Source organism: Abramis brama (assembly GCF_963993115.1).
Source record: "Abramis brama genome assembly, chromosome: 11".
Classification (NCBI taxonomy): Eukaryota; Metazoa; Chordata; class Actinopteri; order Cypriniformes; family Leuciscidae; genus Abramis; species Abramis brama.
Genome location: NC_139973.1, coordinates 14,148,703 through 14,164,113, shown reverse-complemented (window position 1 = coordinate 14,164,113; position 15,411 = coordinate 14,148,703). Strand labels below are relative to the sequence as shown.

At 36.5% G+C, this 15,411-nt stretch overlaps 1 protein-coding gene across 3 annotated transcripts in view; it reads left to right on the top strand.

Moving 5' to 3' along the window:
• Nucleotides 1-14,930, top strand: part of lrp8 (low density lipoprotein receptor-related protein 8, apolipoprotein e receptor) — a 161,402-nt gene extending 146,472 nt beyond the window's left edge. Inside the window, exons 15-19 of one of the 3 annotated variants that reach the window (XM_084128565.1) lie at nucleotides 1,826-1,978; nucleotides 2,190-2,576; nucleotides 5,749-5,823; nucleotides 9,069-9,256; nucleotides 10,542-14,930. In XM_084128565.1, coding sequence (XP_083984691.1) covers nucleotides 1,826-1,978; nucleotides 2,190-2,576; nucleotides 5,749-5,823; nucleotides 9,069-9,256; nucleotides 10,542-10,580 — 842 coding nt within the window. In that variant the 3' untranslated portion in view covers nucleotides 10,581-14,930. Of the gene's footprint in view, nucleotides 1-1,825; nucleotides 1,979-2,189; nucleotides 2,577-5,748; nucleotides 5,824-9,068 lie in introns of all 3 variants that reach the window. The other 2 variants (XM_084128566.1, XM_084128564.1) reach the window with 2 other exon arrangements.
• Nucleotides 14,931-15,411: the final 481 nt, after the last annotated feature.

The following is a 15,411-nucleotide window of genomic DNA, read 5'->3' as shown; positions in this document are numbered from 1 at the left end:
TATTTAAATCTAAATCAAGGAATTAAATGTGTTGCTCTGAAAATGCGAACGAAAGCAGGAAAACACACTTATGCTGAACGAGAAATGATGAGAATGGAATCCAACTGCTTTTTTAACTCAAGTGCCTCTGAATTAAATATTAATCAGCTATGCATGCCTGCAAAACTTGATTTTATGAAAATGTTTCTTAAGGAAGAGATAGGCATTAAACATTATTGAATAAAAGAGCTTTTTGAGTTGTTTGTAGAACTAAACAAACTTTCATATGGATTTCCATGCGTTGCTGTATTTGTTCAAATGAAGACAACATCAAAAGAAAATCAATTTCTGTTATTTTAATGTATTTGTATTAAATCTATCCTTTTATCAACCCACAGACACATACATGCATATATGCATTTCTCTTTTTTATTGACGTTTGAATGTGCAAATATGACAGTTTCTCAAGCCAAGTAATTAATGATTTGTCCATGTTTGCATACACTGTAGGCTTCTATACACATTACAGTAGAAATGCATGATTATTGACTGTTGTTAATGTTGCATTTTCATATAAATCTCTACTAGTGTATATTAATTGTGGTGTTTATTTGCGTTAAATTAAACTCTTCTTAACTTTGTTGCTTTGTCAACAGTCTTTCTCTACATCGCCTCAAATATCTAAAGCTGTTCATTTCATAGGTCCCCTACACATTGTCCATTATATCAATGTAAATAAAAAAAAGTAGATCAAATATTAGTATTAAGATGAAATATAAAATGAAAATAGATTACCATACTTGAATGTATACACGCATTCCATTCAAAAGTTTGCTGTCCGTACGTGTTTTTTTGTTTGTTTTTTGTTTTTTTAGTCTCTTATGCCCATCAAGGCTGCATTTATTTGTTTTTTTAAAAAGTAATATTGTGAAATATGATTACAATTTAAAATAACTGTTTTCTATTGTAATATATTCTAAAATGTAATTTATTCCTGTGATGGCATAGCTGAATTTTCAGCAGCCATTACTCCAGTCTTCAGTGTCACATGATCCTTCAGAAATCATTAGATGTGTACACGCCATGTTATAATTGCTGTAATTATGCGATTACGACTTGTATAAACCACATACATCCTCATAAAACTCGTAATTAGAACTTGTAAACTGGGATTTTTCCAAGAGCTTCGTCTTGTAACACGTGACTGCTGCAGAGTCATATTGGCATTATGTTGTCTTCTCATAATTATGGTAATTATGACATGACATGAACAGTCAGCAATTCTAACATGCTGATTTGATTTGGTGACATTTCTTCTTATTTTCAGTGTTAACAACTGTTGTGCTGTCAAAATATTTTTGTTTTTCAGGATCCTTTGATGATTATAGAAGTTCAAAAGAACCTCATTTATTTAAAATAAAACATTTTTTGTAACATTACAAATGTCTTTACTGTCACGTTTGATCAATTTAATGCATCCTTGATGAATATAATATAGTAATACAAATCTTACTGACTCCAAACTTTTGAACGGTAGTGTATATTTAAATTTATGTAATTTGTCATACTCAAAACACATGAATGAAGTGATTAATATCCATATCCAATTTATACCCATGAACAACTGCATAGAAACCAATTTTGTGGTAAATTAAGCTGAATAAATACACTGAACCCTCAAATATTTATTTCCAAACCTCATGTGGTACAACTTTCACTTCTAGTGTTTTGTCAATGTGAATGCATCTTAATAGTCCCATGCTAATATTTTAATGTCTGTGCTCATATACAGTACTACTATGTAACCATCCCAGAGGCTAATACATCAGAATTTTTTCCTCTGTAGCTCCAGACACATGCAACATGGGAAGTTTGCCCAATGGAGGCTGTGAGTACCTGTGCCTCAGAGCTCCTCAGATCACAGACCACTCGCCCAAGTACACATGTGCCTGCCCCGACAGCATGGAACTGGGCCCGGACATGCGCCGCTGTGTGACAGGTAACAAAATACAGAGCCCTTGGTCAAGTTTCCACATACTAGTACACACTTTGAAGAAACAAACGTCTAATGATTCATGATTATGAGTAGATTTTGAGAGTTGAATGTTGTGATTTAGACAGACTGAGGAGATTACAGGAAGTTTCAACTTCCGTTGTTTCTAGGAAGCACAAATCTGACTCTTCCATCATATCTATTTTGTTTGTTGTAGTCAAACCCAAAACAACAACTGCTGTAAGTACAACCACTACAACAACACCACCAGAACCTTCTACTTCTGTGACCCCTACAACCACCGCTCCAACTACAAGCATCAGTGCCCTTACAACCACCAGTACAATCACTACAACTACACCTACAACGACAGTATCAAGTACAACCACCAGCAGCCCCAGCACATCCACTCATTCCAGAACACATCGTTCCACCACCACACACTCCACGGCCACTTCAACAACTGTGACCACTCAGCCCAGCACTACAGCGCCATGGAAACAGCCAACCTCCTCTCAGACGACAGCAGATCACAGGCAGACATCTACAACCATTGCCCACGGCAACAGCATACAAGGGGCCAATGCCAATCTCTCTCATCGAGGTGAGTTTGAGCTTCTGTTTTGCGTTATGAGTCAGTGACATTATGCTCTTTTTGTCTGTTCTGAATAGTTTTTATTCAAAATTATATTACAGTGCAAATCATACAATGACTTGAGTACACCTCTACTATGATGTGCATGCTTTTCATTTTTATGCATAAAATGGGAAATGATATCATAGAGACATTAGGCAAAGCCTAATGATTGTGTGTATAGAGCAATATGTATCAAAATATCAGATCATTTGATCTTTTTTAAGACAAGGAAAGGGTATTCCAGGTTGCAAAATGTCATGTGATTCATTGTGCTCCCCGAAAATGTAATGAATTAATTATTTAAAAAATACTTTATATGTTCAAAAATATATATTTTACAACCTTTTGAAAACATTTTATTGAATTTGAGGTATAATAAAAATGTTACTTATACTTGATGGTTACACATTGTGACATTTTCTTTTCTTAAAAATGGTATAAATGTTTTTCAAAATCATATGAAATCATCAAAAGTTTGGGGTCAGGGCTTTTTTAATGAATGCTTTTATTTATCAAGAAATAAACTGATAAAAAATTAGGGTAAAATATTTTAAATGTTGTGTTGAACCTTCTATTCATCAAAGCATCCTGAAAAAAAAAAATACCGTTTTCAAAAAATATTAAGCAGAATTGTTCTGAACATTGATAATAATAAGGATATCAAATCAGAATATTGGATCATCAAATCAGTATATTGGAATGATTTCTGAAGGATCATGTGACACTGAAAACTGCGGAAAATTCAGCTTTGCCATCACAGTAATAAATTAAAGTTTAAATATATTAAAATAGAAAACAGTTATTTTAAATTATAATACTATTTTAGAATATTACTGTTTTTACTGTATTTTGATCAAGTAAATGCCACCTTGGTGAGCATAAGAGACTTTAAAAAACATTTAAAAACTCTTACCGACCCCAAACTTTTGAAACGGTAGCATATATGTAATTAACCCTTATGTAAATATTCATAGGACTGTTGTATAAAACCAATATCACATGAACGTGTTGTTGTACTGAACTTCAGCACTGCTGATTTTCAACTGAAGGAATGAAGTTCATATAAATGCTCTCGTACAGTACTTATACAGTAATCCTCAGAGTCTGTGAAAGTTAATGTGTGGTGGCCACTTGAGAGTGATAGATGAGGCAGCAGTAATCGCCCAGGGTCCCAGTGTGTGTCTGAGCTGAATTAGAGCAGCCAGCCCTGACTGATGAACATTGCCCTCAGCCTTGTTCCTCTCCACAGTCAGTGTTTCTCTCTCACCCCCCACAGCCACTGGGCGATGTGTGGGGTCACTCAGGTACACGGCCACCTGGACGCAGCAGGAAAAGGGCATTAGTGACTTAAGTAATAGGATCTACATCCATGAAATCCTTCACAAGTTTGTTGTCTGTCAAGCCTTTGTCAAGAAAGATAGAAAAACGACCATTTTAGTCGCCTTTTACCCCCAGCCCACAATCAAAGCGCAGAAGCAGCCATTCTTGATGCTAACCATAAATTTGGTTCTTGCATATTTTATGACCACCAGCATATTACAAGGCAGAAGTGGTGAAACTCTCCATTAGATAAAACCTGTAAATTGCTGCACTGAGGTAGTGATGAATTATGCCAGCACCTTTTCTGCCTTTTATGGCTGCTTGCTAATAAAAACAAAGACTGGTCTGTAGATTCAGAGAGAATTCTCCAAATAGGACAAAAAAAAACACTATTGTTTAAAAGTTTGGGGATAGTTTTTTTTTTTTTTTTTTTTTGGAAGAAATACTTTTATTCAGCAAGGATGCATTAAAATTATCAAAAGTGACAGTAAATGCGTTTCCACAATAATATTACGCAGAACAACCATCTTCAACATTGATAAAAAATTGAGCTTTGCCATTATATAAATATATTACTTTTCAGATATATTAAAATAGAAAACAGTTTTTTTTAAATTGTAAAATTATTTCAGAATGTTACAGTTTTTATTGTATTTTTTATTAAATTAATGCAGCTTTGGTGAGCTTAAGACTTAAAAAACATTTTAAAAATCTTGCCGTCCTTGTGAATGTAGCTGCAAACAGCAATTTAACTGGCAAACACACCAGTTGAATGTACCTGTAGTATTTTGTGAAATATATCACACATTGTAAAAAAATTATCATCAAATCATGGGTTGTAAATGTACGAAGTGTGTTAGCAGTATTCACTGCTCATAATGGATTTTGTCAGTATCACCTGTTACAGGTGAATTGCTTATACTAAAATCATTTCCACATTAATGAGCTTGTCTGTGGGTTTGGAGACACTGCCTCATCTTTTCAGACATATGGCTCTGGTTAATGCTTTTGTTTGATTTGATTTGATAAATTGTTTATCATGAAGGGAAATTCAATGCTCTTTTAAGGGAAACAAAAAACAATCCACTTAAACAGGAACTATACATTATGGAAACAGAAGCAGATTATTCAAATGAAGTGTTGCCATAGAAACCCACATGTCAGCGGTATCCCATAAATAACTTGCTCACTGTAGCATTAAGAGGAGTCCATTTCTGACAATGTTTTCTTCATTGCCTTTCCCTTTATTTGCAATCATTACTGTCTATACTGCATTTCTTTTGTTTCGTACCGATTTTCCAAGCCCTTTTTTTCTCTTTTTTTTTTTTTTACCCCTCAGGCTATGTTGTCTGTATCTGTATGCCAGTGATGTACCATCTAGTCCTCTTAATCTCTCAGCTCAGACTCCATTATCAGACACTATTAATTGCTGTAGCTAATGGAGGGGCTTGTGCTAATAGTGAGATTGAGGTGGGATTTATTCGGTGGAAACCTTAAGAGGGCAAGCAACAGCGTAAAGCAAAGTGGTATATGAATAGCAATATAAGGCCTTGAGCAAGATATCAAGGTAAATGGTCGCTTTATTATACAAACTGCAGAAGATTCATCTAAATGAAAATGGTGGTGACAAAATACTGTACCTGAGTCAGTATTTATTTTGATGCTATAAAGGAATAGAAAATTCTCTTTGTGGACAATACAATGCAGACATTGCAGATGACACGATCTGTTATGATCTTGTGATTAAATGGAAAGTTAATAAATTGTTTCTCTATTGTTGCCCATCTTTCTCTTTCTCTTCTGTCTCTCTCTATTACAGCTGGCAGTGGAAATGATCACTTCCTCCTTGGTAGCAATATAACTGTTGCGGTTCTGGGTATTGTCATTCCAATAGGTGAGTTTTAAAGTTAACCAAGCATTTTATACTGCATTTTGAATTCAGCCTTGTTCACCCTGTAGATACACAGCTTTTGCCTTCAGCTTTATGTGCATTACTTGCTTTGGCGACACTTATGGTGGTCTTAACTAGCCATTTATAAACTTGCTGCTGCTCCAATTATCTTAAAATTCCAGGTTAAATACAACTTAAGTGCTATCGACAGCATGCATTACTCCTAATTACGCTAATTATTAAACAAAGAAAAATGTGTGTACAGTATAGCTCTTAAAACAGTTACATGATGTTACATCAGTGTGGCAACACAATTTTCTTCACTTTACAAGCACATAATTCCTAAAACAAAACTCTTATCTTAATAATAAATATCTATTCTAAGAGATTACTTGGAATAAACTAGTAAAAGCTTTTTCACGGTCACATTACTTACAACACGTGGTCAATTCTTATTCTGGCATGGTAAACCATGTGAAGGACACGCATCTTAGCAAGTTTAGGCATTTAGATATGAATTATTTGTATGAATTTGAATAGTTTTTTATTGAAAGAATTTAATGAAGTTGCTTGTTGCCTCGAAACAACTTTGTGCGACAGTTGATGACAGTTATTGAGAAGTCTGTGGCATTGGTTTAAAATTGTTTAATAGCTTTTGTCTTTGTTTTTTAACATTTGTAATTTTTTGAAGCAATAAAAAAATGTCCTGTATAGTCACTCAGTGTCATTATAAATATTATATATATAAACCTTTCTTTCAACTTGCCTATAAAGGATCCTCCTAAATATTATTTTCCCCAAATATTATTTTTTTTTAGTAATGAGGTCCATTTTATGCAAGAAAATTCAATTAAACTTTTTAAACATTGCTTTCATAATGTTAATATATTATTTGAATTTTGAACTATAAAGTCTAAATTGTCCTTTTGAGTTGATGATGACACATTTTTGCTGTATAGATAATTACAGCATGTGTATCAAATTTTGCACAAGTGAAGCTGATAAATGTTTCACACTAGTCTGAATGTGGTTATATTTCAGCAATACTGCTGACTCTTATTACGGTGCCTTACCTATTCACCCCATAGACCTTTTGTAAGAGCTTTACTGTACATTACTCCATCCACAAATTCTGTCGATTTAGCTTAAATTGTATTTAAAATTAAAGGGTTTATTTCATAAATTACAGTATTTTACAACGTGTTTAAAAAAAATTGTGCTCTTTATGAAATTAGTGCTTTATAAATGGTTATTTTTGCCATATATTAGTGTCACTCATGCATTTTGATTTTGTGATCATTCTCTCAGTTAGTTTATATACATCATCCTTTTGACTTGTGATTGAACTAAACAGTATATGTGTATATAAAGTACTGTATATGTAAATGTATATATCTCAAAGTCTCTGTCAAAAGGACCTGATGGGCTTCATTGATTGTCTGAGCTGTGTCTGTTGAGTGGCTTAGTGGGATTGAAATGATCTTGTCTGTGCTCATATTCAAATGAAAGACACTAAGTGAAATACCTTTTCTCAAAAAAAAAAAAAAAAAAGTAATTATGATCACTCTTTGTCCACCCCTCTTATCTTAAAATTGTAACTTTTTTCTAAATGCTTTCTTTTATAGTGAAAACAAATTAATGTAATTCATAGACAGGATACAATCCAAGTGTTTATAGCCAGACAACAGAACCTGAGTGATGGAGGAAAACACATCATGAGGAGATCTCTGCGGCCCCCTCAGACAAAAGAGCAATTAGGGTGAACTTCCAGGGGACCAGAGCAGCCACGGCTGATCTTTTAAATTAGGGAAGGGGTTTGCCAGCCACACATGGTTATCAATTCACCCTGAATAGCAATGCTCTCCCCCCAACCATTCGCATGTAGGCGTGTGTTCGCATACACACAGTCCAATTCGATTTCTCCTGGTCCCCTTAGACCCCTGCTTTCTTAATGAGCAGCATGTGAGCACCCCCTTCACATATTCCACTAAGCCTCTGTGTGTGTGTGTGTGTGTGTGTGTGTGAGAGAGAGACAGAGAGAGAGAGAGAGAGAGAGAGTGTAAGTGAGTGAGTGGGAAAGGTATGTCTTTGGCAGCCCTAGTTCAAATAGACATATCTGCTATTTTTAAAGTAGCTTTTTAAGTAGTTCTTTTGATAGTGATATGATCAGACTGTTCTTAAATTATGCATACTACCATTCAAAAGTTTGGGGTCTATTCGATTTTTTCAGTGTTTTTGAGAGAAGTCTCTTATGCAGACCAATACATTTGTTTGGTAAAAAAAAATATAATATTTAGTAATATTACATATTACAAAAGTAATATTTAAAATAATAATACAAAACAACAGTCTATTATAATATATTTTAAATTGTAATTTATTTCTGTGATGGCATAGCTGAATTTTTAGCGCCCATTAGTGTCACATGATCTTTCAGAAATCAGTAAAAATAATATCGCACAGAAATCACAAAATAACATTTCTTATTATTATCTGTTTTAAAAACATCTGTGCTGCTTGATAATTTTGTGAAACAGTTTTTTTTAAGGATTCTGTGAAGAATAGAAAGTTCAAAATAACAACATTTACTTGAAATAGAAAGCTTTTGTAACATTATAAATGTATTTTGTCACCTTATTGCTACCACATATTGCTTACTATCTTTTTTATTGTATGTGAAACAGTATGCATACTTAATTGTTGCCACATATCCTCATTGCATTGCATGTTTAATTCAGTTATTATCGAAAATAAAAATCCAGATTCTCCCAAACTCAATTTAATTGAACTTAGTTTATATTAATTTAATACTAAATTTTAATGTCCTAGATTTTGTTAACAGGGTTACAAAAACTGCAAACCCAATAGAAAATATTTTTTTATTTTTTTAATTAAATGTTATACTGTCTTCCATGCATACAGAAAATGCACATAAAGCACACAATATGCATATTGCTGATATATTATGAGCAGAATAGAAATATGCTCTTTTGAGCATAGTGTATTTTGTGCACTAGTGCGAGGAATCTGTTGAATGCTTTGATACATATTTTTCTTATTCTCCCCATATTTGTTGTTTTAGAAATGATTTTAATAAAATCATTTGACCCTGGTCTGCCATGATGCACCTTAAGGTTTGAGTGTGTGAGCTTGTATATGTGTGTGTGTGTCATTATGCGCTGCTCTGTGTCCCCTGGCTGTGTTAACGCCCCTGCCATATGTGTTGGCTGTGTGTTAAACGCATGCAGTTCCTATCCTTGCCACAGTGGTCATCGGCCTGATGTGTACCGGAGGTTACCTGGTGTGGCGCAACTGGAGGAGACGGAATACCAAGAGCATGAACTTCGATAACCCCGTTTACCGCAAGACCACGGAGGACGACGACGACGAAATCCACATCGGCCGCAGCGAGCAGATCGGCCACGTCTACCCACCAGTGAGTGGCAGTGCCAGACAGCCATACCTAGCACTGCCACTGGGGGGCAGTATCCCAGACCCGGCAGCTCATTGGTACTCAGGGGCACCTATGCTGTCCAGTGCAAAGTGAACAAAGGGAGGAAGGCAATAGTGTTAAAAACGAGGGCGGGGCTAAGACAAAAATCCTTAAGAGAGGGCATTATGCTGCCTCTTTTCTCACTCATATTTATACTCATAATTCACCACACATTTTCATTCCAAATGTATGTTTAAATAATTTGTGTACGGATTACCATGTGAAGTTTAAATAGTTGTCTGTTTGTTTCCCATAGGCTGCGTTCTAAATCACATACTCTCCAAGTAGGTACTTTTTTAAATAAAATAAATAGTTACATCATGACCGTTAAAAATACCTTCTATGTAGTATGAATGTGTGTAGTATGAATTTAATCTGGACATGCTACATTTGCCTCGTTGTTGTTATTATTATTATTATTATTATTATTATTATTATTATATGACCTACCAGCGTCAGTTGCTTTGCTTCACTGCTATTCATAAATCCTCTCCCATGGCCTTTTGATGCACACTTCAGAATCTCGCTGGAAGTAGTAGGTCATCTAGGAACTTTTCGCTGTGCCATTTCAGGCATACTACTCTTCACATACTGTTTTTCACCTGCTGTATAGTAGGGAAGTATGTGATTTTGGATGCAGCCATAGTCTTTGTTTTTTCCCCCGTGTTGTGTGTGTAAAGCTTTAAATGCTTTCCATGTTTGAAAGCTTTGAAATTGTGCTCTCCCATTATCCCATAGTTGTTGTTTTTTTTAGTTTTTTTTAGTATACTTGTTTTAGGGATGAGCAATGAGCACCTTAAATGACTGGACAATCTTTTAATATTTTATAATTTATTTATTTAGGTGTTTTGCTGTTTAGGTGTTATATTTATTTGGGTAATGAAATGATTTATTCATATATTCACGTGGCCTGGGCTTTAATAGTAAAGAGTTAGTCAGATGGAGGGATTATAACAGTGTGTTTTGCGCTTCCTGTGCTACAGTCGACATGTCAAGCACAAGCAGAGATAAAGACATCAGTCGTGTGGCAGCAACAGTGCGAGCCGCCCCAGTGGCATAACAGGATTCTCTCCAGCGCCCCACACGCCGCACTCGTCACAGTGTGTAGGGGGATCTGCATATCGGATGTTTCTCCTTCTCCATGGGCTTTCTCGTTGCTTTCTATGTATTTATTTCTCTCGCTCTTTCTCTCAACACGTGTAACTGTTTTTTTATCTGCTCTCCGCAGCGCGTGGCGCTCGGTCCTGATGATGACGGATTCCCCTGAGGGCGATTCTCGCTCTTGCTCTCTCCTTCTCCATCCCCGAATCCATGCGTCCTTTAGCCCTCCATCTCTCCTTCCATCGAGGAGATCGCACGAGACAACGCAGCAAGGCGCAGAGAGCCAAAAGGACACAAAAGCACTTGCTCTCCACAGCCGAGAGCTGCAAACTGGGTTTGTCTTCTTCTCGTAGTGTCTTTTTCAGCCCATAAACACTCAGTCGGGCAATAATCACTAGTTCTACAATTAAACTACTAGCATCATTCCTGCTCTTTGTCAGTAGTAGTAGGCAGTGCTGTTTAATGATGACTAACCTCATAGCTCATCATGTCAGTAGTCTCTAACACTCTTTGGCTCTCCCGCTGCACTCGTGCTGTAGATTTTCTTAAATTAGAAATAGTTTTATTACAGGTTAAGCTGGTTTGAGCTGAACTGTGGCCGTCACAGGGCAAAACCTGTTGGAGAGAACTGTGGGCAATCCACCATGTCAGCATGGGAGATACATAGAAGTAAAATATGAAATAAAATGGAGATGGGATGAGGAAAATTCATATTTGCAGACATTAAACACAAATTCCGCTATGCAGCCGTTATGCGTTCACCTAATATCGCAAACAAAGAATATACCACAAGTAAATAAGTCTGTAATTTCCTGTCCTCCTAATACTTCCAATGCCATGACTACTGTTCCTTCATGTCTTCCATGGTCACTCAAATTCAGACTGGACCCTTCTGAAAGATCTGCGGCCACTATCTGGAGATGAAGGGTTTCACCTCCCAACTTTGAGAGGCAATATATTTCCATATTTATTTATTTCACCAGCACTGGGTCTTCCATTTTTCTCAAGTTTCTAAGACCAACTAAAAGTTTATATCTCCAAAACTTCAGCTCAGGTCATCAGTTTTTCTACAATATTACCAGTTATCACTACAATCTGTGTGGTCTGTTATCACGAACACACTAATAGATACGGTAGCCAGGGTTTGATAATGGCTGAAATGCTGTTTGTTCATATCTACAGTCTAGATCGCTCCCTCTCAGACATGCAAAAACGCGCGCTCTCTCCCAAACACAAACGTGTCTTTTCCGCCCCTACATTCGTCATGCCTGGGGTAAAACTCTTTAGCATTTAGTATGCTGACAACAAGATGCCGCCTGCCATATTGGGTGGCTTAATGGTGTGATAGATCAGAGTCGTAGATCAAAGCTTTGCTCCTCGGAACAGTCATCTGTTCAGCGCATGGCACAGGAAATGAGGAGTGCCTGAATATAGGCTTCCTGTACAAACTCTCTCCATGTGATGAATGAGCACTTGGTTATTTCTGTATCACTGTCAGAGGGACACTGACTGATTGGACAGATGTTTAAAAAGAACAGGTTTTGATCCACCTGGATATGCCTGTTGATAAAAACCATCAAACCAGCCACAGTTTTTTTTGCTGGTTCTAGTTAGGCTAATCGATTTCAATTGTTTAAAGGGGATTTAAGGATTTAAAGCAGTGGTTATTAACCTTTTTCACACCAAGGCCCTCTAATCTAGACTGAAAAAAATGTCAGTTTATTGTTGTGCATCTTTATTTTTAGCGTTTTTTTTATTTTTTATTTTAATTTTAATTAAGGACTTTAATATATCTTAATTTGAGTCATTTTAAGACTCACTGGAAGTTTGCTCCATTGTGGGCCTCCTGTCCCCTGGTTGTGAACCACTGTTTTAGAGAAAGCATCAAGACCATCTGAGCGTCATCTACACCAATTTAAACCAGCTAAAAACCTTAGGCAGGTTTTTTCTGCAGGGATTAAAGCTTGGCATATGACAGTACGTGTCTGTGTGACGTTAGATCCGATAGTTTTAAAGAACCAGTCATGTGAGTTGCCCTTAATTGGAGACTTCCAAAAGGCACTGCTGGGTCCCTAAGACGCTTATGTTTGGTTCTGAACCGCATGTGGGTGGTCTCGCATCTGGAGTGGTTCTTTGTTCCTGCCACCTTTGCTCCTCTCTGCTGTGATGAGGCATCTTATGTGCAGCGCTTGTAAAACATCACTCCACATTTCAAAGAATCCTCCATTAAATCACTGTTTTCCATTAGGAATAGAGATAGTGTGGGAGTTTTGTTGCTCAGGCTTTTGTCTGTGAGGATTAAAGAACTGCAGTTTCTCGTTCGTTCTCTGAATACGGTGGACTGCCAGATGGGCTTTAGAAGACATGATTTGGAGATAACAGGCCTGATATCAATATTATAGTTTATTTGATGAATCTTCATTTATCAATCATTCCTCATATCAAACTGTGTTTACAGTATGGAAAAGTACGGTAAAACTAATAAATAGATTTATAGATTTTTTTTTTTTTTTTTAATTGAAGTGATAACATTTTTGATTACTGTTCTGAAAATGTGGAACTTTTTAGTTTTTGATTCAAAAATCTCAGACTAGCAATACAGGGTAAACAAACTGCTTCATGTGCTTTTTCATAAATGTCATGTCATAAATTATTGTTTGATCATTATCAGTTTGGTCTCTTCAGATGCACTCCACTCTCCAGCTTAATCAAGCTTGCTTGTCTTATTCGCTCTGGTTTGCTGGTTTTAGAGGCATTTTTTAGATGCACTTACCACCTGGTTTAGACTGGAAGACAAGCTTTTAGACCAGCTGAACTAACTGGAGCATAACTGGTCCATGTTGGGAGACCAACATAGACCAGGAAAAACAGCCTAAACTGGTTTTAGAAGGGTTTTGAGCACGTCAGGCTGGGAGACTAGCTTGTTGGCCAGCTAAACAAACTGAAAACCAGCATAGCCAGAATGGAAGAACGGTTAAGACTAGCAAATAAGCTTAGGCTGTTTTAACCGTTGTTTATTTTCTGAAGGGGAATCATGCACGTTTCTTTTTCCTGACCCCAACGTCATTGTTGTTATCAGGTGCTGCTCTAGAGTTAGCTAAAAAAAAAAAACTTTTTATGAGAAACTTTGTTACATTTGAGCCCTCTAGCTTTCAAGGTTTCTACCAACTGATCTCTTAGCGTATTATAATTTAGACACATTTTTGAAAAATACATGCATGGTGTGATCACAGAAGGTTCTAGAACAGGCTTTTAGACCCTTTGGATTTTCTGCCTCTTTGTAGATAACAAGCAGTACTTTGTGACCGTTGTCCATCATTCTTACTCTATGCATATGTAACGGCGAGTCCTGCCTTCCTATAGCACTGCAGGGACTCGCCACGCTGCTCCTTCACCCCACTTCCACTGTGACTAACATTCGTGATGTCTGTAACTCCTCTTCATCACTGTCTACCTGTCATCCCCATCAGCCCAACAAGTAGGACATTGCTTTCGAAAGGGCTACCATTCTTTTCCAATGGACGATACGCTGGAACCTCTCCTGGAACAGTGCTCCTTAGTTTGGTGGACTTGTAGAGCTGAACCGCGGGTCCTCTACACCCATGGTAACATTCCCGTCTGTTCTCTTTGTGACCCCCCCTATGAGATCATGTTGACATGATGTATATTACTTGAAGAACTGTTCATTTTTTGTATGGTTTGTAGGTGTTAAATTTCAGGGGAGGGGGAAGGAGGGCATGTCATTACTGTCATTTGAGGAAGCGTGCGTCCCGGTCATTCCATAGTTGTTTGGAGACATTTTGTACGCTGTTTGTTGCACAAACTTTTTCAAGAAGCCTTCTGCACTGTGTAAATGATTACATAGGATGGGGGAAGGATGACCGTTACAGTCAAATGAGTCTGAATCATGATTTGTAAATATGTTTTCATACAGCGAAACTTTTGATAAGGTTTTAAACATTTCTTGTAAAAAGAAGATGTGTATATTAGTCTCCTGGACGAAAAAGAGTGTAGACCATACATGGATTTATTTGTACTCAAGAGCACTGGATTTCTTTACTACTTGATTGTAACTAAAACTTAATAATCTGCCAAAGTGTTTTCATTTTTTTTTTTTCTCTCTTACTACTGGTCTGAATTTTATTTTTGCTTTTTAACCGTAAACATTGCAGACATAGTGTTTAATTTGTGTTTGTACATTTATTTAATAGATAAATTAAATTGTAATTCTATTTAATAGGTTACACTCAGTGTTGAAAGAGAGGGTTAGTTTAATTTATTGGTGCCTTGTTTGTGTTCATGTATATTTTCCAATAATGTCTTGTTTTGTTTGCTTTTCTCGTGTCTGTGTCAGTGGGTTGGAGGTGGTGGGAATAGAGAGGGTGTTTTAACGTTAGCTAAATTATACTTACATGGAATATATGTACTGTATGCCAAAATGGTCTCACTCACGTTTCTATGAAATTCAAGTTGTTGATAAATATCTATATATTGATATATTAAATTGTTAAAAATCTTTTGTCGCTCTTTGTCTCCTTGGCATTCTTACAACAGCTCTCGGTCGTTTGTGGTATTGATCAAATGATTTAGAGTTTTCTCTTATCTTTTGTTCCCTTGCATAAATTCCCCCTTTCCTCAGTATGTCGACACTGCAGTTATGTCCGGCTCCCCAGAGGGGTAATGGAAAGAGGAACTCCCCCCGTCAGGTGTCACGCTGTGATTTTGCTAATGTCTGCGGTGAGTATTAGCCTCCAGGGAGACTTAAATAAAATGGGGAAACTGCCTGAACTCCCAGTGACTGCTTCTGATGGCGGTCAGATTTGATAGATGTGATTTTTGCAGTTGCCATGATGTTAAAGGGATAGTACGCTCAAAAAATGTAAATTCTGCAATTGTTTACTCGCCCTCATGCGGTTCCAACACACACAAAAATAGATATTTTAAAGAATGTTACACAAAATAAAGTAGTTTTTTTGGAGCAGAACATGTCCTTGTAG